This window comes from Musca vetustissima, unplaced genomic scaffold, assembly GCF_032173495.1.
Source record: "Musca vetustissima isolate MV318-11 ecotype Yass unplaced genomic scaffold, APGP_CSIRO_Mvet_v1 utg1892, whole genome shotgun sequence".
In the NCBI taxonomy this organism is placed as follows: Eukaryota; Metazoa; Arthropoda; class Insecta; order Diptera; family Muscidae; genus Musca; species Musca vetustissima.
Window position 1 is genome coordinate 294,746 of NW_026882990.1, and position 27,055 is coordinate 321,800.

General features: G+C 34.8%; 1 protein-coding gene across 1 annotated transcript in view; it reads right to left on the reverse strand.

Moving 5' to 3' along the window:
* LOC133329721 (probable serine/threonine-protein kinase DDB_G0282963) overlaps positions 1–27,055 on the reverse strand; it is a 150,579-nt gene that overhangs the window by 44,011 nt on the left and 79,513 nt on the right. The window contains exons 2-4 of the mRNA XM_061538187.1: positions 26,251–26,428; positions 25,076–26,151; positions 24,569–25,024 (exon numbers count right to left, since the gene is read on the reverse strand). Of these exons, the coding sequence (XP_061394171.1) occupies positions 24,569–25,024; positions 25,076–26,151; positions 26,251–26,428 (1,710 nt within the window). The remainder of the gene's footprint in view (positions 1–24,568; positions 25,025–25,075; positions 26,152–26,250; positions 26,429–27,055) is intronic.

Sequence of the window (27,055 nt, forward strand, 5' to 3'; positions counted from 1 at the left end):
AAAAGTACTAAAATGTACCAAATATGGTGCCCTTTGTATTAGGCGAACGGGAAGAGCTAGAATTCTGAAATTTGGAATGTGGGTCACTGATGTAAAGTTAGGAAGATGTACAAAAGCGTTTTTGGAAATTCGTACTAGGACGTACTAAAAAAAGTACTAAATGTGATACCATTTGTATTTGGCGAACCGGTAGAGCTAGAACTCTGAAATTTGGATTGGTGGTCGCTGAGTGTAGGATAGATGTACCAACGGGTTTTTGGAAATTCGAACTATAAATATCCGAAAAGTACTAAAATGTACTTAATTTTGTACAATTTCGTAGAATGTGAATTGATAGAGCTAAAAACTTGAAATTTGGAATGCGACTTAGGGATGAGATGTAGAGTCTATTTAAGGAGATGGTTTTGAAAGCGTGTACTCATGTGTACGAAAAGTACTATATGATACTATATTTGGTACAAATTTAATTTGGAGATACAAATGGAGCTGGAGTCCTGAAATTTGAAATTAACATTACCGTCGGAGTGTAGGACTGGTAATGTACGTAGTTTTGGAATTTTTTACCAGTTTCTGTAATTTATATTCATTGGTACTAAATGGTACTAAATTTGGTACAATTTGAATTGTGGGTGAACCGACAGTGTTGGAATCCAAAATCTTGGATTTAGGATCACCCTGGGGGTGAAAGTTTGGGTTAAGTGGGACGTTTTGGAAATTCGTACTACTGTGTACTAAATTTGGTACAATTTGAATTGTGAGTGAACCGAAAGAGTTGCAATTCTGAAACTTGGATTTAGCATCTCTGTTTTTGGTAAGTAAGAAGTTTTCGAAATTCGTACTACTGTGTACTAAATATCGTACAATTTGAACTGTAGGTGAACCGAAAGAGTTGGAATCCTAAAACTTGGATTTAGGATCACTGTGGGGGTGTAGGATTGGGGTATTTAGGAAGTTTTGGAAATTGGTACTACTATGTACTAAATTTGGTACAATTTGAATTGTGGGTGAACCGATAGAGCTGGAAGCCTGAAACTTTGTGTTAGGATCACTGTGGTGGTTTAGGATTGGGGTATGTAGAAAGTTTTGGAAATTCGTACTACAGTGTACTAAATTTGGTACACATTGAATTGATGAACCCACAAATTTAATTGTGGATGAACCGATAGAGTTGGAATTCTGAAACTTGGATTTAGGATAACTGTGGGGGTGTGGGTTTAGTAAGAAGTATTGGAAATTCGTACTACTCTGTACTAAATTTGGTACATTTAAATTTGAATTTGGACATTATGAGGGTGTAGGATCGGGGTATGCAGGAAGTTTTGTTGGAAGTAGAAGGGTACGAAAAGTACTAAAATGTACCAAATATGGTACCCTTTTTATTAGCGAACGTGAAGACCTAGAATTCTGAAATTTGGAATGTTGGTCACTAATGGAAAGTTAGAAAGATGTGCAAAAGGGTTTTTGGAAATTCGACCTATAAGTGTACTAAAGGTACTAAACTTTACTGAATTTAGTTCCTATTGTATATATATTGAACATATATAGCTGGAATCTTGACATTTTAAATGGAATACAGGTTGGGAAGTGGTGTTGATGTACGGAAATGGTTTAAGACATTCGTACTTATGTGTATAAAAGTGTAAAATGGTACTAAATTCCGTACTAATTACTCTCAGTTGAGTGTGTAGAGATGGAATCGTGATAATCGGAATTAGCTTTAAAAAATCGTACTTATTTGTACGAAAAGTACTAAATGGTACTAAATTTGGTGGAAGTTGGATTTAGGTGAACAGATAGAGCTGAAGTCTTCAAATTGGGAATTAAAATGACTGTTGGAGTGTAGGACTGAGGTAGATTATGAAATTCGTACTTATTGGTACGAAAGGTATATGTGGTACTAAATTTAGTACAATTTGGATGTTGCTTGAAAGGATAGAACTGAAAACCTGAAATTTGGAATTAAGATTTCTGTTGAAGATTGAGCTATAGAGACATCTTTGGAAACTCGTATTTATGTGTACGAAAAGTATTAAACGGCACTAGATGGATTTGGGTGAACGGAGAGTGCTGGAAACCCATAATTTGGACTAATGGTTGATGTTTGAATATAGAATTGAGATATGGAAGCATATTACCTATGTGTACTAAATAGTACTATATTTGGTATAACTTGATTACGTGTGAACGGATAGAGCTGGACTCCCGAATTTTTTAATTAAAATTACTGTTGAAGTGTAGTATTGAGCTATGGAGACAACTTTAGAAACTCGAATTTATGTGTACCAATAGTAAATAGAATAGAAAATTCACTAAATTTGGAATAATTTGAATTTGGGTAACGGAGAGAGCTGGAAACCTAAAATTTAGAATGTTGGTCATTGACAGAGAGTTAGAAAGAAGGACCAAAGGGTTTTTGGTACTAAATTTAGTGGAGGTGACGGTATAGAGGTAGTCTTGAAAATGTATAATTATGTGTTCGAAAAGTTCTAAATGGAATTACATGTGGAACCTGTACGTTTTTGCTAATATAATGAATATGCTGATATTTACTATAAAACCTATAATGTAAAGTTATGATAGCTTTGTGTGACCCTAAGAGTTGAAAGTTTGGTCCCACACCCACTTTTTAGTATAACGAGTGTCATATCTTGACTAGCTGAGTCAATCTAGACCAGTGTGTCTGTCCATAATAATTTATAAACCCGCTAAAGGCCACACATAAGGACCAATCATTCCGAAATTTTGCATGACCGAAGATCCCTATGACTCTTCTGGTGATAATCGGTCTTGTGTGAAAAATTACAAGAGTTACAATCTATGTCATACATATCTTGAAAGTCCTGGTGTGGTCATGGATGAATCCAGTAGTTGTCGGTAATTACAAGGTATTATGTCTTTCTGCATATGTTTGTAACAGACAAAAGAAAACGAGATAGACCCATGATTCCTTTTGAGAATATGCATAGAATCACTTTCCGAGTCGATTTATTCGTGCCCTTCCGTTTGTCTGTCCATCTGTTGATGTTGAATTGTAAACGAAGTACAGGTCGCATTTATCATCCGATTTGGATGAAATTTGGTGCAGCTCATTCATTTGGCCCAAGGACGAACACTATTAAAATTGCAGAAAATCGGTTCAGATACATATATAGCCCCCATATATATTTTCTTGTCCGATTTCAAGTAAATGGTGCACCAAACTCCTAATATTTGTAGATTTCATACACATGTTACACCAAAAATTCAAATCTGCCGGATGGACATGAAATTTTTCAAAGATTTTGTAATGATATGTGTGTAGTTTTTTTTTTTTGGTTCAAATAGCTATGCAGATCACAAATTTTTTTCGCCCGATTCAATATCAATGGTCTCCAGAGATGCTATGTCTTATCTATCTACAGGATATTGTATATATTTGCATCTCTTGTATGTACCCAGAGTGGTGAAGGGTATCATATAGTCGGCTCCGTCCCACTTTTGATTTTTCCTTTGAAAAATATATAGACTCCAGGGTTTTTATAAAGTCCAAAGATCTTAATAGAGATCAATGTTCTATATAGAGACCACGGACCTTTATAGAGACCACAGGTTTTTATAGAGACCGCAGGTTTTTTAAAGAAGCCAAATGTATATAAAGATAACAAAGGTCTTTGTAGAAATCCGAGAGTAATTTGCCATAACTGAGCCTTAGCTTATATATTAAGGTCCCGATCCAATTTGAGGTATTTGAAATACCTACCTTATGGAGGAACCGATTTTATCGAAAATTTTACTTGTTACAATTGTCGTCCTATTTGAGAAAATACCTGTCGTAGGTCATAGATTAATATTTAGCGGTTCAAATTAATGCACACAGTTTTGTAAAACTTTGCATTCAATCGCGTGGCGTATATGGACATAGACAGTATATCCAAGAGGTGCGGAAAAACTTTTAATTGATACCCTTTATATTGTATTCGAATGTGGGATTTATACTTAAATATCTAGGTGGATCTACATATCTGATACTGTTTAGAATTACCCCCTCAAAAAAAAAAGATATGAAGTTCCGGTTTTGGTCAAGGACGACACCTATATTTGTTGGTGATGATCTGAGGATATTTAGGGGAGAAAATGAAATGAAAACTTAATTTTTGAATTTCTATTCCCTTTACAATTCGCACAATTATAAGCCGAACTTCACAAACTATACACAGGGGAGGGGGATCTGGCCAACTAATTGGAACGGCTGTTTTGATAATGATCGGCCAATACAGAACGGGTCAAATGAACAGAATATGATGATATCGAAAATATGCCGTGGAGGGAAGAGAGATTGTTGACATCAAATCGGTCAAGAGGTTGCAAATATCACGAAATAATGTCCAGGTTCAGAATATTAATTCGCAGTAAGTTACAGTTCAATGGTTATTGTGTAGGGTATCATATGATCGGCCCCGTCCGACTATACTGCTGCGCTCACTGGTTTTTAATATGACAAGGAAATGAATTTCTAATTAACCTTCAAACCTTTAAAACAGCAGCCACTAAAAACCAGCTACTCATAAAAGTCGTCAAAATTCCATGGTATAAAATTATATTTTTCGTTTTCCAAAAAAATAACTCACACACACACAAACATTTTAATCAGTTTGTGGTATTCACCTTGTGAATAAAAATTCTTAGTGGCTTAAGGGTTAATTGGATATGTACATAAATAATATAGTACAACTCTGTGTATATTTAAATACACATGCAATCATTCGTATATACATATATACATACAAACATATACATATATATCTGTCAGAATGTTGTGAAGCAAGTGGCTGCCACATGAGCGTTACCATACTGTGGTCAAATATATATTTCATTTTATATTTCACATAAAGTATATGTATACACATATACATACATCTGTGTATGTGTTTCTTGTTGAGGAAACCCATCATTCTCATAACTACTACAAGTCGTGAATTACGAAAAGAGAAAGGAGGAAAAACACGTACACAAACACAACCAACGATATAACAAAGACAGTTCCACTACAACTATGTAAGCACTTGACTATTATAAAGTCTTCCACGTTTTCAGGTTTTCATTTTCCGTTCTTTGCCTTGGCTGCTGGGGTTAAATAATGATATCGCTGGCTTATGCTATACAACGGCCAATTCAGTGCGTACAGACATATAGAGCAGATGGTAAGTGTATGTGTGTTTGCGTGCGTTTTTTGGATTGATGTTTACGAAATTGTTGTAAAAATGTTGAGGAAGGAGGTTAGTTTACAAAACAAAACAAAAAACGTTTTTAATCTCATCATATAATTAGCTTATATTTATGTATGTAAATTGTATAAAAGAAAAATTTTATTTAGATAAAAGAAGACTTTATGTGTAATTGGTCAGTATGACTGTCGACTAATCGCGTATAAGGAGCATAATAAACAAATATGGAAATTAATATGGTAATGAATCAAAGGAACGTACAGATGATGTTAATGGTCATAATAAGCCTTAGGAAGGATGTGATCCAAGCATTACGAAGGAAATGTTGCTTGGCTTTATCTCATATTTCCATTGGAAAGTTTGAAATTTTTTAGCATAAACATACTCAGTATAATTTGTGTTGAATACATTGGCTTGACAATTTTTTCAAAAATGGAAAACTACGCAATAATATCCGATGTACAAAAATCCTAAATTATGAACCTATATTCAAAACGTTCTGGAAAAAAGTTTCTTATTCACCTGTGATGCCTAGTTACAGTCACTTAGGAGTTAAAACTTCAAAATATTGAAAATTATCCGGGCCATCCTATATGTGGTGGCTAGACCTATAAAAAAGTTGTCAAAAAAAAAAAAAAAAAATATATATTTTGCACCATTCCAAGAACACGGAATACAATTTGCAGCCGCTTTAATAAGAAATGTAATTAAACCTTAAATAATACCAAAAGATGTGGCATATTTATATGGGGTTGGGTCAAGAAATACGGACCTATACCAAAAGTGGCCCTGTGTTGATATTTTTAATAGGGCAGTTAAACACACGCCGAGAAAATATCAAATATAACCAATTCTATTGAAAAGCCAAATAGAGAATAATGACTTTATCGTTATATAGGGGCTACCCCGAAACATGGGCCAATATTGACAATGTTTGGTATTGAGACTCTCTACGTAGTTGGACTAAAAAATCTGAAATTAAAGCCAATTCACTTGAAATACCACACTCCCCAAAATACCGAAATCGGGGAAGTATCGTTACATTGGCCCAGCATAAAAAGTGGACCAATTTTGATAATTTTTAGTGGGAAGATTTTCCAAAATACCAATGTGCAGTAATTCGGTTGGAAATCCAAATATTGGAAGGTACCGTTACAAATCGACAACAATATATGTATATCCTATATGGGGTTTCCTACGAGTGTTTCGACATATTGTAACGAAATAAGATAATCATCGACATTTCGAGCTCGTACATATCTACTAAAACCAGGAAGTTTATGGACCGGCCAAATGCGACCATGATTTCTTTTGATTCACGTATATCAAGAAGCAATTGGAGGTCCAAGTTTTTCGATGCTAGAAGATGTTGTAGAAGCGTACAAAATATAGGAACCTAATCTGTCTGGAAAATGTACAAAGTCCCACATTTGTCCTTCCTCACTGGTTTATTTTAAAATGAGTGACTAGAGCATATATGGTCGGCCCGTCCGACTATAATGCTCTACCACTGAATAATAACATTCTTCGGATTTATATTTCGACAATATTTCGGTGAAAAATATTTCGCGATATTTGTACCCTATTGACCGATAAGAGGTCAACAGTTTCTCTTCTTTGGTCCGCTAAATATTAATCCATAATTACCATACCAGCCTTTGCAGTTTGTTAGGCATTCCCGGCGGAAAATTTGTGATGGTCGGATGATAATTTATCTCATCATCACTGAAAATTATAGACGTCGTCCTTGATCATAACCGGAACTTCATGTAGCAATTCGAAGCGATTAGCGTTACATTTACGACCTCTAGTGTGGTAATTCAAGTACATACAAAAATATAATTGGTATAAATTTAAAGTTCAACCTCTCCTCTTGAATATACTACCAATATCTCCGGTAGATTTCTTTTAGGGGGAAATATATCCGACATAGAATGCAAATTTTGTAATTGTTCACACAAGTCTTGATACATATGAACCGCTACATATTTGCCTATACATATATTTGGCCGGAATAATTTCGGCCGCTGGAGCAACCAGAAAAACAGACAAAAGTAAAGTTTATGGTCCATTTGGTAGCCAAAAATAAGGGTATTTTTTGGCCTGGTCCAGACCTACATACACGATTGGTCCATAACTGTGGCCTGCAACGTGTTTTCAAATTATAATGGACGGACAAACATATCTAGATTGACTTAGCTGGTCGAGATATGACTATCGGTGTAGTAAAAAGTTGGTGTAGGACTAATATTTTGCTGTGTTAGAAACTCTTGGCCCACACAAAGCTATAACACCCTTACAACATAGATCTTTAGGGTATAATTCCTTTCCATTAAGGAGCCGACAATTTATTTATTATTTACGATTAATAAATTGTAAAAATTGAATATAAATAAATTGACAATATTGTCCGTATATTGGTTTTCAAGTAAATTCTTTTCTTGTCTTGAACAGGGAAACAGCAGTGCTTTCATATGATACTAAAATCGACTCTCATTTAAATCTTTGAACTTATTTTTCAATCCACTTTCATTTTAGCTTCGCTTTATATGGGTTATTATTTTACATTTGCTGCTCTAAACACACACACACACACACAAATACATGTATGCACGTATTTTATATACATTGTCATTCGATAATGTTTTATATCCAATGCAATAACTACATAACCACAAATGGTAACAACTGCTGGTGCGTTCGTTCGCAAGGGTTAAATATAATATTAACAAAAGACTCACAACGGGAAAGTACATATATTGTGGAATCTATAGTACAATTTCTTATAAATCAATGTGAAAGACGTTCAGATTAAATGTTTGTCTCTCCGACAAATTGTGTTCCGTATTAATAAAATATCAATACATAAGATGCGGCAGAAGATTTATTTAAAATATAAGGGGAAAACATTTTAAAATCGTAAATTTTTTGGAGTTTTTAATATGGGAAACTAGGAGGAATTTACGACCAAACACTGTGAACCTGCTCCAAAACTTGGACGATTGCAAGGTTATGGTGAGTGTATTATGGAATAAGCATAAAAAGAGTAACTGCACCATTTTGAAAGTCGAAAGGATAGCACCAAAACGAAATGTAAATGCCTTATGGGACCATTTTTCTATGGGAACATGTCAAAATAGGACCATTAGCATATATACATTAGGTCGGGATCGTTATATGAAAATTATGTCAAAATATGGACTATTATATAAAATTTTGTAGGATGAAAATTTTTTAACCCTCAAAGTAGGCAACCCACAAGTTACAATCACATAGATTAGAAAATGCTTCTAGGACCGAAAAAATACCTAAGCTAGAGCCATATATTTATAAAGAGACTATGCCAAAACATAGGCCGATGGCTATACTGATAGATTCCTAGTAATGTATCGATCAAATAATTTCAGATTTATGCTCATTGGAATGCTGACATTTCGCAGTAAAAACATTATTTTGCTGTTTTTTGTTTGGATTTATGCTCATTGGAAGGGTTTTTTCTGATGCATTCAGTTTTAAGTTACAGGGGGCTAAAAATGGAAGTGAACAAAGAGAAAATTCGATAGATTTTACTGTTTTTCTATGACAAAGGCTAAAAAGAAGCCAAGTGGTTACTTCTTGCGAATGGTGTTTATGGGTCCGATACTGTAACAGCAAATTAGGTGCAATTTTGGTTTCGTAGATTCCGTTCAGGAATTTTTGATGTTAAAGATGAACCACGCACAGGTAGGCCGGTCATCGAAAATGTCCATCAAATCGGAGGAATTATCGAATTGACCAGAATTGGCCAACAGGAGAGGTGTCGAGTTCCACAAGGACAACGCATTGCTAAATTTTTTTAATGATAACAATTTGGTATGTAGGGAGAAATGTGAAAATTGACTACTAGAGTTTTTTTTTTTGCAAGCAGAGAGCAGGGCTTCTATATTAGAGAGGCATTATGATGTTACCTTTAAAATGACAAGAACTCATACAACAAAATGATGCTTATTTTGCCCAAATCGGATATTCCGAAGCATTTTAAATAAAGTCCTATAGTTCATATAAAAATAATGGATTTCTTATTCCCCAACCTAATATATATGTATACAGAAAATCATCAATATACATATGTCCACATTTTTACCATATCCCATATCTAGAATGTTTTGGACGCATTTTTCTATTGTAGCGGCTGTAATTTTGCCTTCCATGATATTGGAGGGTAAAATGCGTGGAGGTTATACAAATTCCACCCGGCCGAACTTAACGACATTTGCACTCCCTGCTTAACTCGATTAGTTGTTCATATGTTCATATGTTCATGTTCATAGTTCCGCAATTTTCCTAAATTGTGTGCATAAACAATTTTAGTTAATGAAAGAACCAGACATATACACTACCTAGTCCTACTTGACATTTTTTGTTCCAAACGCTCCAGTGAGCGGAAATGAAGCATGCCGTTGAAAAGAGGGGCTTTTATAGTTTTAATACACTAGCGTAATGATATTTTTGCTCAAAATTAAACCATTTTTGCATATAAGACCTAAGAAAGACTTTAAAAACTTAATCCACAGACTGATGGTTCCTATTATCGTTTCCCTAGAGGGTAGCCAATTATATCACCTTCCCATGAATAACACACATAAAAATCTCTCTATACTAATTATTGTTAATTATAATGGCATTCCTCTGAATAAAATATGCCACAAAAGAGAAAGAAACATTTGCAAAACTTTCTAATTGTGGTCACCCCAAAATAATATTTGCTTAATTGGATAATAGTTTCGGTTAAACCAACCATATCATTTTGAAACAACTCCAAGAAATCAACAACAACAAAAAATATTGTTTTTTTCAAATCTCCGAGAAAAATAGTACAAACTAGTTAGAACCTTTTTTTTGGTTTTTATTCTGTTCGCAGAGAATAAAAACAACATTTTTGGCACAGAACTTAACAAAGGGAAGACAATTGAGTATACATATGTGTATATATGTATGTGCAGAGTTTGAGAGTTATCATTAAACTGTATTTACACAAAAATATCTTGACATAACACAGTGGGATATTTGGATACATCTCGTCTCATATAGATACAAACAAAAAAATACACTTAGATATTTTAATAGCCATTTAAAACGTCATGTACACCAACCAACCAACCAACCATCATAGAGCCAAAACAATATTCTAAGGCTTAAATGAGTTTCCGTTCCATATACACAAAATATGATTGTATATATATGTGTGTGTGTGAATTTGTGATATTGGTTTTGTAACGCCATGTGAGTTGGCATTAAAATTCACTTGTCTGTTGAAAGACACACACACAAATGATTTTCTCTTCTTTTTTTATGACACTTTTGAGGCGGATATGAATTTTGCATCATTACACAATTCACGAGCAATAAATCATTGCAACCAGACTGTCTGCCGGTTTTCGTATCACAATATTGTGCCCTTGTGGAACACAATTTTGGTATTCGAATGAATCTCAATTATCAGTAATTTAGAGTTTTTGTTGGTTTTGTCTTTTCTGCAGGGATTTGGGCCAATTTGCAATTAGTTGCCAAAAAAAAAAAAAACTACAAAAATGTGTAAAGATATTAAACGTTTTTGTTATCCCAATTATGCCCGGGCAAATGTATGTGTATATTATGGACGTATGCTGTCTGTAAATTCATTGATGGTTTGTATGCCAAAAACATGTTACAAGTGTTGTGATCTTTTTGTCCTTAGTAAATCATTTAGATTAGCTTGTTCGTTTGTGTAATGTATCATTATATTTATTGGGTGAAGGGTAGATAATGGTTACTGAATTTATGACAAAATAAAAAGTGTATTTAAAAAAATATTGGAAACTGTTTTTCAATATTCATAGGTTTTAAAATTTAGGAAAAAAATAAATCGCAAATGGAATTTTTCGTCTGGTACCACCGACATCTCAATAGCAAAAAATCCTCAAAAATACATTCAAAAGGGGTTGCTCCATATACCTGGAGCAACCCCTTTCAAATACTTTGATGACGCATACGCTTTTTCAACAAAAATGGATGTATAATACCAATTTTTATTTCCCAAAAAATATAGCTCAATATAGTTCCTATTTTTCACCCACATTTCTAATTCTCCAATAAATATATGTATAGCTCAATGTTTTGACAAGGTAATTTCCCGTTGAACAAATGCCTATGGCTAAAGTTTCCAACATAGTCCCATGTTTTGATCTATCATATTCAAAGTCCACCCATTTTAGCAATAATATATTTCATCGCAGAACATGTATAATTTTTAAGGTTCTAATCGCATTTTCGAACATATCTTTCTTAATTCATATATTTTAGGTAAAAAGGATAAAATAATCTGGCACTGTTAAACAGAACATCTCATTCCTTCTGAGGTATGTCCTCAGAAAGGAAATTCCAGTACACAATTTCAACTGCAGCCGTTAGATTTATATATGTTAGTCGAATGTGAGAGATGAGATATAATTTCCCAACAGAGGCAGTTGGTCTACCAAATGAGCGTGATGAGGTCCGTCGATCTAACCCAGCAGATCCCAGGGTCGGGGAACTCACTTTGGAGGTCAGCATAGTAGTCGCCGCAATATCAGAACCGGTGTGAGTAAACTGTGAGCAACGATATAGAGCAGAACCCAATGCATCCATTTACTGGACCTGCCAATAACTTTGGTGTAATGGGCAACAATGGTCTCAACATGATAAACGGTCCCAATATGATGAATGGTCCCAACATGAGTAATGGTTCGAATATGTGAACGATCCTAAGATATGGTTATGCTTAAATATCTGGACGAGCTAGGAGTTGAGTACCCGAGCAAAGTCCTCAATATGCCGATAGTTTCCCACATCATTCCCGAAGCTTGAACAGGATGGTATCGCTACTGAAGGCAGACAGAGATGCCAACAAAGGCGAATCATACAGGGCGATTTCACTTTTGTCACCAATAGAGAAGTTTTTTGCTTCTTACCAGCATTAGGAAAAGATATATATATTTGCAAATCATCAACATGGGTTCGGTACACAACCATAGCGTTGCACGCCATCTTGACACATATTAGTCAAGGATTTAACCAAAACAAGCCGTGCCATAGAACAGTGTTGGTAGCGCTTGACGTATCATGCCACACAGTTTCGAGAACACTTCCCTCCGGTAAAGTTTGAAACGTTAGATAATCAATTATATGTGTGGACGCCAGTCGTACATGGAGTTCCGGCATAAGAAAAATTCAAACCCCGTAAGTGAAGCAGAAAGTTAACCAGGGTAGGATGATATCTCAGTAGTTGTTTCATCCCTACCTTTCTGATATTCCAGACGAATGTGCGATCATTGCAATGGGCTCTATCGTTAGGGACATATGTGTAAGATTGAATAACTTTCCCGTCGATTTGGCAGAGAGGCATACAATTCCAGCCACTAATATAATTCCGACCACATTCGATGGTCCATGAATACACCGCCCCCCCTATGGGCCAGAAACCCTATTGTTTGGCAAAAAGTCCATTTCAGGTAGAGCCGATAAAACTTTATATATTTTAAATCTGGAGATTATAAGTTTTAAGATTCGGGGTTAACCCACAGAAACAGTAGTTTGAGGATTTGAGAATGTTTTTCAACCAAATCAGCTATAATTAAAATTTAATTAAGGTATGCAAAAGTTTTTGGGATCTGTGGATCAAAGTGCGTCCTGACAACTGCAACAGGTTGATATCCATCCTTCCCTTACCTCTGCTTTGGAGTTTCAGAGGGAATCATTCTAGCCACCATATGATGAATGGAACTTGATTTCCATTCATTGAAAATCTTAATGTAGCTAAAATCGGAAATCGATTTTCCGTGAGGTATGCCTATCCTTAGGCATTCCTTCATCAGCATACATTCGATATTGCATGAACACGTGGTCGCAAACAATTTGACCATCGCTGCAAGCAATTGATTTATTATTCTTCACGGTTGATCGAAACAAATTCCTAGGCCATTGGAATAAGCACTTCGAAGTAAGTGGTTACCTACGTAAAACTACCCATTCAACGCCTGTTCCGCATGATACACAAAACTTTGTTCGCCAGAAGTCTTCTGAAAAATACGAATACGAACAGGAGAAGACGAGAATGTAAGCTCTGCGTACAGCCCTATTATGGTAACTTAGTGCCTTTGTTTTATTAGAGCACATCAAGAATAAAATGCATGACAAATGATTTTCGTTGCCGGAAGATGATGCTGGATAGTTCAAAAACCAAGTTTTAGAGACGTCGAAATATGAGTGAAAACGTGGAGAAATCATACTGGAGAATATTTTGAAAACCAATGTCCATTATGTCCATTACCAATAGTTGTCGCCCTCGTATAATAGGCTTAAAATTGTTGGTTGATCGAAAAATCATGTCCCAGAATCAAAGACTACGTATTTGCGTCCACAACTGAAAAAATATGGAAGGGATGATGGTACCGATTTTTTGCTTAAATGTCTTGGTCCATTTACCCAACCACACATACCTCATTATCTAAAAGGAGAATGCGAAATTAGTTATTTTTCACCCCGTTGATCCATGTATCAATTTTCGGTTCGTGGATTGTAGAATCGTAAGAAAAACAACCCAAAATATGTTTGTTCTATTAATAGAAATTGTAGCCATCACCTTAGCAGAAACCAGTATTTAAAATTTTTTTTAAAATATGTTTCGCTTTTCAAAATCTTGATCGATCTGATCTAATTTATACAGCAAATAATGTTAATAATCATTTTAAATCCATACCCCATGTAGCGATTTTCAAATAGATTTTTTTTGGCCGTGACCAATAGTTGACGAAGATTTGTTATATTCCCTATACATCCAATCACTTCCAATATTTTAGTGTATTTTTTGCAAAACTTTTGGAAATAATTGTTCTTAATACCAATCTGAATTAGTATGAATTAACGTGACAGATAAAATAAAATAATATCTCATTTTATATGATTTTAATTTGCTGGTTTGGTTGTTTTAATGTAGAATACGTTTAGCGACAACAACAATTTCATTCACATAACCAATCCACTATTGTAAAGAAAATCAACCATAATAATTATTGGTTTTATAATTTTTTTAAATAAAATATGGCGTAAAATCTCCTAACTTTAGCCTTATTTTGTACTTATATAAACCCAGAAAAACGGCATATAAAAATGCCTTTCACTTCATTTCGTTTGCATATTTGCCTACATTATCCTTCGAACTGTAATGGCTGTTTTTATCTGACTGCAGACACTCACACACATATACACATGGTCTCTTTCACATGTGTAGAAGAAGTATTTTTTCTTCTTCTTCTTCCAATTTCCCCATTATTATAAGGTTTTCTTTGTTAATTGAAATTGAAATCTTTTCGTTGGAGCGTAGATTTTTCGAAATTCCAGTTTCATTTGGGTGAAATAAATTCTTTCGTTCACATATCTCTCTCCGTCTCTGAATTTCTGAGCTCAGTAATGAAAGCTTTACTTTGTTCATATTATATATCTCATGTTAGGAATGTGCTCAACAACAATGTGTTCTCTATCTCTCTCTCTTTTGATGAGATTTAAATTTTTCCAACACAACTCCTACTAATATCTACTCTCATTGTACGGTATCCCTTCTCCGTATACTAAATACGAAGCGCGTGCCCCAGCTGTGGCCGAGAGTGTGTCAATGTGTCCGAATGAAAGTGAGAGTTTTACGTTCGTATCACCTGATTAGTACATTTTTGTTGTTGTTGTTGTCGCTGTTGTTTTTGTGTGTGTTCGTTCATATGGCAGGCAAGCTGTATACATTGTGTGTGTGTGTGTGTTTTTTTTTTTTTTTGCAAATTTCTGTGCGGCCCGATTGTGTTTCATATGCCGACATTCTAACTTCGCCTGTATATCTTATCCTCTCGTCCATTTTATTTTTCTCGCCATATTCTCTCTTCTCACATCACACACAATTGTACAAGTGTGAGTGTATACTATTGCCTTAATGATGAGAAGGTTATGTGGGAGTAGAAAATAGGACACATGAACACAAAATATATTTCGACAAAAAACAAAAAAGAACGAAATGTGTGTACGAGTGAATCTGACTGTGTGTGTGTCTGTTCGTGTGGAACACAGCTGCTATGTAGTTTAGAGGCTAAAAGGAAACGAAAAGGAAACAGTCCAAGCTAGCGACACAACAAAGCGACAGGAACAAAAACAACAACAACACAATGAAACGAAAATTACGAAAGAAGGAAACGCACAAAAATGTCGACGATAGATGAAAAAGTGTGTTAAGAGAGCACGAGGATTTGTTGTATGCGTACAAATTTGGATTTGTGTAGATGTTGGCATGTATGTATTTGACAGTAAATATATATGCCATGTTAGTATCTGTGTGTGTGTGTGTGCATTCTGTTTAGTACATTTGCTATATTTATTGTATCTGCATGGATTTTTGTTAGTTATTATTTGTTATTTTACAAAATGTTTTTTGTTTTGCAGTGTGCAAATGTATGTACTTTTGTTATAAAGCAAAAAAAAGACGAAACTACATCTGCGACCAATATACAAAGCCCGGACAAAAGTGTGCTCATTAACAAACAAAAAATCTTGTATTTGTCATGTCATTTTTTTCGTTTGTTGTAAAGGAAGTAAAATGGAATTCGTCTTTTGTATTTTATTGAAATGTAAAATAAATAAATATTTTAAGAAAATATAAGATTTTCTATTTAGGGATAATTTGATGAGCCCAAAGCACGAAAATTCAAACATTTAAATAGATACAATGTAGAAACTCATGAGATACGGAATAGGTTTTATTTTACAATTCAAGAAATTTTGAGAAATTAAAGTTATAAAATAATATTTCAATGTAATGACAAATGAACAAGGTCGTTATATCGTGAACCGATATCGCACACCTTCAAACTTGACCTAGCTGTAATTTTACCTTGGTATCATCATTCTTTCCTGATCAGGAAAATACGTCGAATCCACTTAATTGCAAACCATTAGTTGAGAACATTTTGGTAACATTAGTTTTCCGTGGTGACTATTCCCGGAACATTGGCTAAAAAATCGGATACGTTTTCTATCCCTATTGGGACGAAAATTCCTTTTTTTTTGGGGGGGTGGATTCGATCTTTTAAATGTCAATACCTTAAAAACAATGTACCAAATCAACTTCTGCATTTAGAATGCGGTTTTATTTGGAAAAATTAAAAAAATATTGTTACAGGGATGAAAATTGGTGAGGCAAAAACAATATTTCAACCCCATATTTATTGAACTTCCAATTTCGGTTATATGAAACATATATCAATTATCCGGACTTCGGATTATTGAAACAAGCTCACGGAATTTGGCCTCTTTCAAATAAGCAGATTTAACTGTATATACTTTATACATATTTATATGTCCTCCTTACTGTAGAGAGATTTGTCAGTCTCCCACGAGGCGCGTCCCCACCTCGTGGGAGGGGGAAGGTGGATGATCATTCTACCGAATTGACTGACTGTAATAGAAATAGATTGATTACCCAGCTTTAGGGCCTTGTCCCGCGGACCCATAATAAAAACCAGCAAGAAAAGTAGTAAAGTTGGACGGGGCCGACTGTATGATACCCTTCACCACTTTGGGTATATTCAACAGATGGGTCCTAACAGACGTCGCATTTTTGAAGGACTATTAACATGAAATTAAACCTGTCATTCTGCAACCTATACTAAATTTTGGTCAGATGTAGAGTTGCTTCTTACAATGGGACAAAATTATGTAAATAAATTTAAAGCAAAATATCGAAATCTAAACCGATTTAATCGGCCACATTTTGAGTTTTTCATTTACTTATAAATCCAAATTTCGTGCAAATGGAAGGATATATAGGGACCTTGGTGCACCATTTACACAAATCTGACGAAAATGTATAAACACATCGTTCAAGACTTAATTCATTACGCTGTGCCAAATTTTGTGCAAATCGAAGGATATATAGAGACTTTGGTACACCATATACCTTAAATCGGATGAAAATATATATGGGAGCTATATCTAAATCTGAACCGATTTTTCCCAATTTCAATAGGGTTCGTCTTTGGGCCAAACAAATGAGCTATGCCAAGTTTCATCCAATTCGAATCATAAATGCGACCTGTACTTTGTTTACAATTTAACATTTTTGCCTATTCCAAACATATGCACAAAGACATAATACCCTGTGCCACAGTGTGGTGAAGGGTATAAACATGGAAAGTACGAACAAGAGTAAAGATAAGTGCAGAGCCTAAATAAATTAGAACCGCCTACGGTTTCACTCCCCGTCGTTATTCTGCGATCGCGAGCAAACACCTCCTACAGATGTGATTATCCTCGCATCTGCAGTCGAGGATACCGCTAAGGAAGAACAATCTTGACCCAGTCTTTCGAGAGAGGCACTGCCTTAGAATGCCAAAGGCGTGAAGGGGCTAATAAGGTGGTAGAGGATATTGCTAAGATAATAACAAGGACAGAACAATAATCATCGACAGCGGGAAGAGGGTTAGGTCAAGTCACTAAAAAAGACCTTTCCATCGATGGGTAAAAACTGGTAAGGAAAGAGGCAAAGTCGGACGGGGCCAACTATATGATACCCTCTACCACCTTGGGTATATTTAACAGATGTATTCTATTAGACGGTGCATTTTTGAAGAAAAATCAAATTGGAACAAATTGTGTAAATAAATGGGAGTTATATCTAAATCTGAACCGATTTTAACGAAACTTAACATGCGTCATTATAGACTTCAATAAAACTTCGCATACAACACTTTGAACTTAATTCCGCTCGCTGCTCAAAATTGTATGTCGATCGAACAAATATTCTGAGTTTAGTCAACAATTTACCTGACATCGGATGAAACCATATTTGGAAGTTATTACTAATTCTGATCCGATTTCAGCAAAACTTCAATCTGAACCCAATTCAGTACGCTGAACATATGGGATATAGCTTCCATATAATATAATAAATCTGAACCAATTTCAATATGGTACGTCAATGGGCCAAATAGGGGGACTGTACCAAATTGCATCTCATTCGGATCGTAAATGCGATCTGTACTTTGATTAAAATTTAACATGGAAAGACAGACTGAAGGACGACCATGCATAAATCGACTGAGAATGGATACTATGCATATTATCAAAAGGAATCATGGGCCTATCTCGTTTCCTTCTGTCTGTTAAAAGCATATGCATAAAGACATAATACCCAGTACCACTATATGGTGATGGGTATAAAGAGAAAGCGAATGCGACCAATAATAATATAATGGATCGCCTGCTACATCGATTTGAATAGCTGCAAATTTAAAGAAAACTATCTAACACTACGAGTTGAGTCATCAAATAGCATCGAAACACTATAAGATTAGTATCAAATATCGTATTCATAAACTAGACTAATAAATTAAGCCGGCGAGGAAAAGAGACATTCCACAACTACAAGAGACAACGGTCTTCTTTAGTGGTTGGGGCACGGACTTCACGACAGAACGCATAATCGAAGTCTTTGGCCTGTAGAATATGACACTGCTGATGAAGATGTGGGTAGTTTTTTAAAGGGTCATGCGGCGACTGTTCATCAACTCGAAATTAAATCTTCGAAATTTTTGAAAAATTAAACATTGTGTACCGCGACAATACGAGCTATCTTACATCGTCTCAAACCTGGGCTATACCATAGGGTAGAAATAAAGTCGTAATTTATTTTTAAATTTAAATTTAATTTATTTTAAAATTAGAGACCAACCAATTTGGCCTTAAATGTCACATGACTTTAGAAATGTCGTGAAGAAGGAATAATGAAAAACGCGATTGATACATTTCACGGAAGAATTTCAAATAAAACTGTCAATCAATTCCTCACATTTAAATAAAATCCGGCCTAAGTACAAAATCATGTAATGATGACCTCTCAATTGAAAATTTCATTGCAAAAAAAAGTGAAGGGTAATTAAAACAACCATAAAAACGAATCATCATTAAATAAGGTCTAATCAATTATAAATGGTTTTTATTTGTTTTAAAGGATAATTTAAAATAAACATTTCGAAAGGGATGTAACAGTGTTTCATCATCATCAACATTATCTGTTGGCTTTTGGTGGTTGTGGTGGTGTTGTGGTGTTGTGGATGTCGGAAAAGACCACCACCACAGTGGTGGTAATTTTTTTGTACAACAAAAATTCCTAACGGATATATTTGCACAGCCAATAAAAACAACTAATGAGTACAATTAAATTTAATACAATTGTAATTGTAGAGCACGTTTCTTTTATTAAAGCATAAGAAGAGCACACTTTTTGCGAAATTGTTATGACCATTGAAACAGTATTGCTACAACCATTTCCCAGCCGAACAAAATGGCCAGGCGCAAAGGTAATAAATAATGCAAACAACTTTTAAGGACATTTTGTAAGGAGATGGAAATTGTTGTATACTTACATATACAAATGCAACAACGAACCTTTGTTGCACAGGACGTGAACAGTGAACATCCAATCAGCGAATTCGTCTTATTACTATTTTTTTGTGTTGACAATGAAATGTAAAAAGGAAACATAAAACGAAATCTTGAAGACCTTCAACTTTTGTTAGCCCTCCACATTTATTTAGGCAAATAAACGAAAGTGAAATTTTCAAAGAATATTTTTGTGGGCATATCGAATTAAAATTCCATTTGTGTGATATCTTTATGCAATTGGATAATTGTTAAAGGGGGGAAATTGTATTAGAGCGCGGTGTCAGGTCCTGTGAAAATATTTGTAAAAAATATACTACTGAAAAGGGCCCTAGAAGAACTATTTTTAAAAAAATCTACGCCTGTAGACATCGTCTGAAAAAAAGACTGCTGTAGAGGGCCATCGAAAAATTTTCTTTAAATTTACCCGGCCATAAAAACTGTTTGTGAATTTGCAAATAGTACAAGCGGTCGTGTCTTTAAACTAATACATTAAAAAATATATATATTGAAATTTACGCTTGGGCCTTAAATAATATTAAAAAAAATCTACGCCTCCAGAGGTGTTTGAAAACATAAAAAATATACAACTCTTAAACATTATTCAACAAATAGTTTTAAAAAATCTACGCCTGTTTAACATCCTTTTTTTTTGAAAAAAATATTTTTATAAAAAATTTACGTCTGATGAATAACTTTAAATAAAATTTTATAAAATCTATGCCCGTTAAAAAACCTACGTCTCTTGAACGTCGTTAAAAATATTTTTTAAAAATCATCGCCTCTTGAACATCCTTAAAAAATATTTTTAATAAAATCTACGCCTGTTGAATATCCATAAACATATTTTATAAGCCAGTTGGCTTATAAAATTTATTAAAGGGCCCTGAAAAAATATGTTTTTAAAAAAACTACTTTTGCAGAGGATTTAAGAAATTAAACCCAGTAGGGAATGTTCAAAATTCGGACGGAGCCGACTATATGATACCCTTCCCCACTTTGGATACATACAAGAGATGTTAATATCTACAATATCCTGCTAGATAGAACAGACATAGAATCTTTGGAGGACCATTGAGATGGAATTGGGCGATATTAAATCTGAAATCAATGAATAATTCGCAAACATCAGTCTGGGCCTAATTCAGTACTCTGAGTTTGGTGTATCATTCACAAAAAATCGGAAGAAACTACATAAAAAAACTTCGCAAACATCAACATCTAATTCAGTACTCTGAGCAAAATTTTGCCTCAATCGGACAAATATTGGGAGTTTGGTGCGTCATTCACATAAAATCGGACGAAACTATATATGGGAGCTATATCTAAATCTGAACCGATTTTAACAAATCTTCGCATACATAAGTATGGACCTGATTCAGTGCGCTGATTCAGTGCGCCAATATTTGTCCTAATCGGACAAATATTGGGTGTTTGGTGCATTATTCACAAAAAATCTGACGAAACTATATATAGGAGCTATATCTAAATCTGAACCGATTTTAACAAAACTTCGCAGACATCAGTCGGGACCTAATTCAGTACTCTGAGCAAAATTTTGTCTCAATCGGACTAATATTAGGAGTTTGGTGCGTCATTCACATAAAATCGGACGAAACTATATACGGAAGCTATATCTAAATCTGAACCGATTTTAACAATATCTGGACTAAATTCAGTACTCTGTGCAAAATTTTGTCTTAATCGGACAAATATTGGGAGTTTGGTGCATAATTTACATAAAATCGGACGAAACTATATATGGGAGCTATATCTAAATCTAAACCGCTTTTAACAAATCTTCGCATACATAAGTATGGACCTGATTCAGTGAGCTGTGCAAAATTTTATCCTAATCGGACAAATATTGGGAGTTTGATGCTCAATTTACATAAAATCGGATGAAACTGTATATGGGAGCTATGGCAAACATGAATCTGGACTTAATTCAGTACTATGTGCAAAATTTTGTCTCAATCGGACAAATATTGGGAGTTTGGTGTATCATTCACAAAAAATCGGGCGAAACTATATATGGGAGCTATATCTAAATCTGAAGCGATTCCAACAAAACTCTGATTCAGTGCGCTGTGCAAAATTTTGTCCCAATCGGACAAATATAGGGTCTTTGGTGCATCATTTACATAAAATCGGACGACACTATATATGGGAGCTATATTTAAATCTGAAACGATTTGCACAAAACTTCACAGACAGCAGTCTGGACCTAATTCAGTACTCTGAGCAAAATTTTGTCTCAATCAGACAAATATTGGGAGTTTGGTGTATCATTCACAAAAAGTCGGACGAAACTATATATGGGAGCTATATCTAAATCTGAACCGATTTTAACAAATCTACGCATACATAAGTATGGACCAGATTCAGAGCGCTGTGCAGTTTGGTGCATAATTTACATAAAATCGGATGAAACTATATATGGGAGCTATATTTAAACCATTTTTTTTCCAATTTCAATAGAGTTCGAGCTTGGACCCAATAAGTGAACTGTGCCAAATTTCCTCCAAATCGGATCATAAATGCGTCCTGTACTTTGTTCACAAACATACATGGACGGACGGACATGCGTAAATCGACTCAGAAAGTGATTCTATGCATATTCTCAAAAGGAACCATGAGTCTATGTCGATTCCTTTTGCCTGTTACAAACATATGTACAAAGACATAATACCTTGTACCACAGTGTGGTGAAGGGTATAAAAACTAAAAGTATTTGAAAGGGTCCTTGAAGGGTATTTGAAAAAAATATCCTTAAAAATTTACTCCTGTATAGAGTCCTTAATTTTTTTACGTTTGCGCTTGCTGAGGGTCCTTAAAAATATGTTTTTTTTTTAATCCTGCAGATTGTCCTTGAAAATTTGTTTTTTAATCTACGCCTTCAGAGGGTCTTTGAGAAAATATTTTTAAATATCTACTATTATTTATAAAGCCATACTTCGCATTGTTATGAACAACCCCTATTGTTTTTGGTAAAGATCGGTTAATATTAAGGGGATGAAATGGACCAAAAACTTTATTTTTCTTTGATTTTGTAGTCGCTCCTGGGGCCGCAATTATGGTCCAAACATCGCAAAATTTACATGGAGAAGGGGATCGGGCTGAAAATTGGCATGCCTGTTTTGACAAAGATCGGTCATTATTTAGCGGGTCAAATGGACCCTGACTTTTGTGTGAAAAATGACAAAATTTGTATTCTATAGCGTATATATTTATCCCTGAATGTCCGAGAAGTTGATAGTATATCCAAGAGGAGTTGTTGGCCTTTAAATTAATACCAATTATATTGTCGTATGTACTCGAATGTGGGAGTTACACTTCAATATTTACAGGTCCTTACGTATTCAGATATTATTTAGTAACCCATTACCACACTAGAGGGCGGAAATATATATTGATTTTTTTCCATGAGGTATGTTCAGGGACAACGCCTATAATTTTCGGTGATGATCAGATAATAATATTGGTATGAAGTGGACCGAAAACTTTTTTGTTTTTTTTTCGATTTTTTTCGGCCACAATTATAAGCCGAACATCACAACACAACCCACGGTGAAGGGAATATGGACAAATAATTAAAAGGACTGTACTGAATATTAGTAATATTCGGAAAATATGTCAGTATATGGAAGATTTGCTGTTGGACTCTAATCGGGTAAGGGGGTGCAACTATCACGAAATATATTGCCCAGGCTCGGAATAAATATCCGTAGAAGGTTAGGGTTACGTGGTAGTTGTGTAGGGTATCGTATGGTCGGCCCCGTCTGACTATACTGCTCCGCTCACTGTTTTTTTTAATTCTCGTGTAGATTGATTAGTGAAAAATCCTTCTTTAAAAAATAATTGCCATGAATGGTGCTTAAAAATTATACTTTAAAAAATCTACGCATTGTTTCTAAAACAATATTTTTTTGAAAAATCCTCGCTTCCATTTATCCTTGAAAATCATTCTTTAAAAGCCACGCTTTAATATCGAAAAATCCTTCTTTAAAAATCCCCACTTTGAATGTTCCTTTAAAAATTACGGACTAGATGGTCCTTGAAAAAAAAATTCTTTACAATTTTTTTCATTTTTTTATTAGGTACCTGTAATCGTTCTTGAATAAATATAATTTGTAAATCTATTATTGGGATTGCCTTTCCATGCTTTAAGAATCTAACTTTTAAATGGTCCTTGAAATATAATTCTTTAAACAATTTATTTATTTATTATTTTTTTTTTAATCTTTGGCTTATCCAATTACAGATTCACTTTTTTAAACTGTGAAATGCATAAATAATTTAGTATTGCAATTTCGAAAAGCAGCTAAAAGCACCCAAAAAGCCACAACCATAAACGGCTTCTTTAATAGAGATTCAGTATTTTCTTTTTTTTTGTTTTTTTTTTTGCTCATCTCTTTTAACAAGTCCCATATAAAATTAATTATTAAGTTGTGACATAAACGGATATTATCACACAGACACACACAGCTAGACTTAAATTAAGTCACAATGAATTACTGAATATTCGCTGTCGGCATATGCACTTGTTCATGTTCGTGTTGATGGAAACGAAACGACTGACTTTATAATATGGCATGTTAAATATAAATCGTAACTTGTCATCTAAATGTTATTCGGACAATCTTTTGGGAAGACAACTTTTAAATGGAAATGTTTAAAAAGTATGATATAGATGGGCGCAACGAATCGAATTCCCTTGTGAACTTCAATTATTCGAATACAAAATCTCAATTTTCGAATGATCTACTCTTTAAATATAATTAAGTTCATTTACTCACTCTCTATTTAATATTTAATTCCCGTCTCTGTTGTAAATATTGACTTTTTATCTGACAGAAAGAAAGAAAGAAACAACCGATATTTGCACTCACCTTACAATCCTCACACTGATGTATTATCGAATATACTTGCCGACAATCGAAGCGAAAAAGTATTTCCGATAGGCCGCATGTAATGCGCGATGCCAAAGCGTCCAATTCGATTAAATCCTCGAGGATGCGTATACACGATTCACCACCACTGAGCGTGGCGTTCAGGGCCAACGTGTGCAGGGCGCTGTAGACATTGCGTTCACAGCAATTTCTTAAACGCAAATGTCGCAACTGGGCCAACAACTGGCTGGGTGAGGTGAGATGAGTACATAAGTGCGTGGGCGTCGTTTCGGCACTATCGCCCAAATAATCAAGGCACTGTTGTTGTGGCTGTTGTTGTTGGGAGTGATGTGTTTGTTCCGAGGCTGGGAACACATCAGGGCTGTTGCTGTTGCTACTTCTACTACCACTGTTGCTGTAGCTATTGCTGTTGATATTTGCCAAACGTTGTTGTTGCTGTTGGCCACCACCAAAATTGTTGTTGTTGTTATTGTTGAAATCTGTCACGTCCTGTATTTGCAATTGATAGGAGTGATGATGTCTTTTATTATTGTTATTGGTGTTGCCACCATTTCCATCACCACCACCTCCGCCGCCGACATTGCCATTATTATTATTATTGTTGTTGCTGTTGTTTTCATTAAGATCCGATTGCAGGCGATTATATTTCAATTGGAATTGTTGACTGGCACTACGGCTGCTGGCGCCAACTGTCGCCGTCAGTTTCTTTTTGACAATATTATTGTTGGCCTGATTCTGTTGTGTCTGTTGGTTGTGGTGGTGATGATGTTGTTGTTGTTGCTGGAATTGCTGCAGCTGCATTGCAAAGGCAGCATTATCAGCCACAGCAGCATCATTGTGGACATCACGGTCGATGTCATCATCAATGGTGTCCCCATCATCGTCGTTATCATTGTCGCCTTCGTCTCCGTCATCACCAACATCCTCATCAACGCTATCCTCGACACCATCCGTGTCACTGTGTGCGGCAGCATCTTGTTGCATTTTATGCATAAACTCATAGATGTCATCACCGTAGTTGTTTGTGTTGGTGTGGGTAATTGTTGCATCTAAAATATTGGTGGTATTTTCATTGGCATTTGTCATATTTGCACTTGTTTTTGTTGTCGATGTGGCCAACTCCACAGTCGTTGAACTCTCGGCTGCCAACGAAGCGGAGGAGGAGGACGATGATGACGAGGAGGAAGTTGTTGGGGATTTTGATACTACTGCTGATGCGGATGTTGCCGCCCCGGCCACAACTTTGTTGTCTGTCATTTTTGCAGCCGCCGCTGCTATTTTCGTTATTTGTGGCCGATTTTCATTTGAGTTGCGTCTCGTTTTAGTCATTTTACTATAGTTGTTGTTGTAGTTCTTGTGAATTTGATAATAATTAAAAGGATTCAACAGCTTTTGACTCTGCTGCTGCTTCGTTTTTCTGTTGCTGCCGCTGTGTTTATTATTCGAATCCTTTGTGGCGCTGTCTCCGTGTCTGACGTCACCTCCGTTATCGGAACTATGACTAATAGTTGGCTGACTATTTCTTAGCTTAATGTTAAACATGTTTGTTGTTGATGTATAGCCTACTAATTTTATATTAATTTTATTATCCTTTTTGTTTTTATGTTTGTTGTTGTTGCTGCTGCTGTTATTATTATTACTATTAGTGTTATTTGTTGTATTAGTATTGTTATTATTATTCATGTTATCCTTATTTAACTTATTTGTTAATGGCGTTTCGTCTTCTTCTTCGTCGTCGTCGTCTTTGTCGTTTTCACTTTTGCATGATTTGAGACACTTTGGCGGACCGGGACCCTCATCGACCCATGCAACAGGCAGTGTACCAGCTGAGCATTCACCCTGGAAAAATAAGGAAAAGAAATTTAATTAAAAATTTGTTCAAAACAAGGGGCAAAAAATAATAGATTTTTATTCAAATATATATTTTTAACTATAAATACCTTGTTATTATAGCCTTTGAAATATAATTTTTAACGTCTATTGAGGCATGGATTTTTAAAAATTATTTTTTTCAACAAACACAGTGGCCTGAATTTTTAAAAATAATTTTCTTATGAAGTGAAGATTTTTATAGACTGTTTTTTTTCAACAACTATAGAAACGTGTATTTGTAATTTTTACAACCATAGAGGCGTGGATGTTTATATAATATACTTCTTGAATAACTGTAGAAACGTGGGTTTTTAAACAACTTTATTAACTGGGTTTGGAAAAAATAATTTCTTAACTACTCTAGGCCTATAGTTTTAAGGAATGTTTTCTTCGACAACCATAGAAGGGTGGATTTTATATATATATATTTTTTAACAACCATAGAAGGATTTTTTGTAATTTTTTTCAACAACCATAGAGGCGTGTATTTTGTTGTTAATATTTTTTTTAAAAACGTCTTTCAACTTTTTTAAGAACCATAGAGGGGTGAATTTTTTATAAATATTTTTTCAACAATCGTAGAGGCGTGAATTT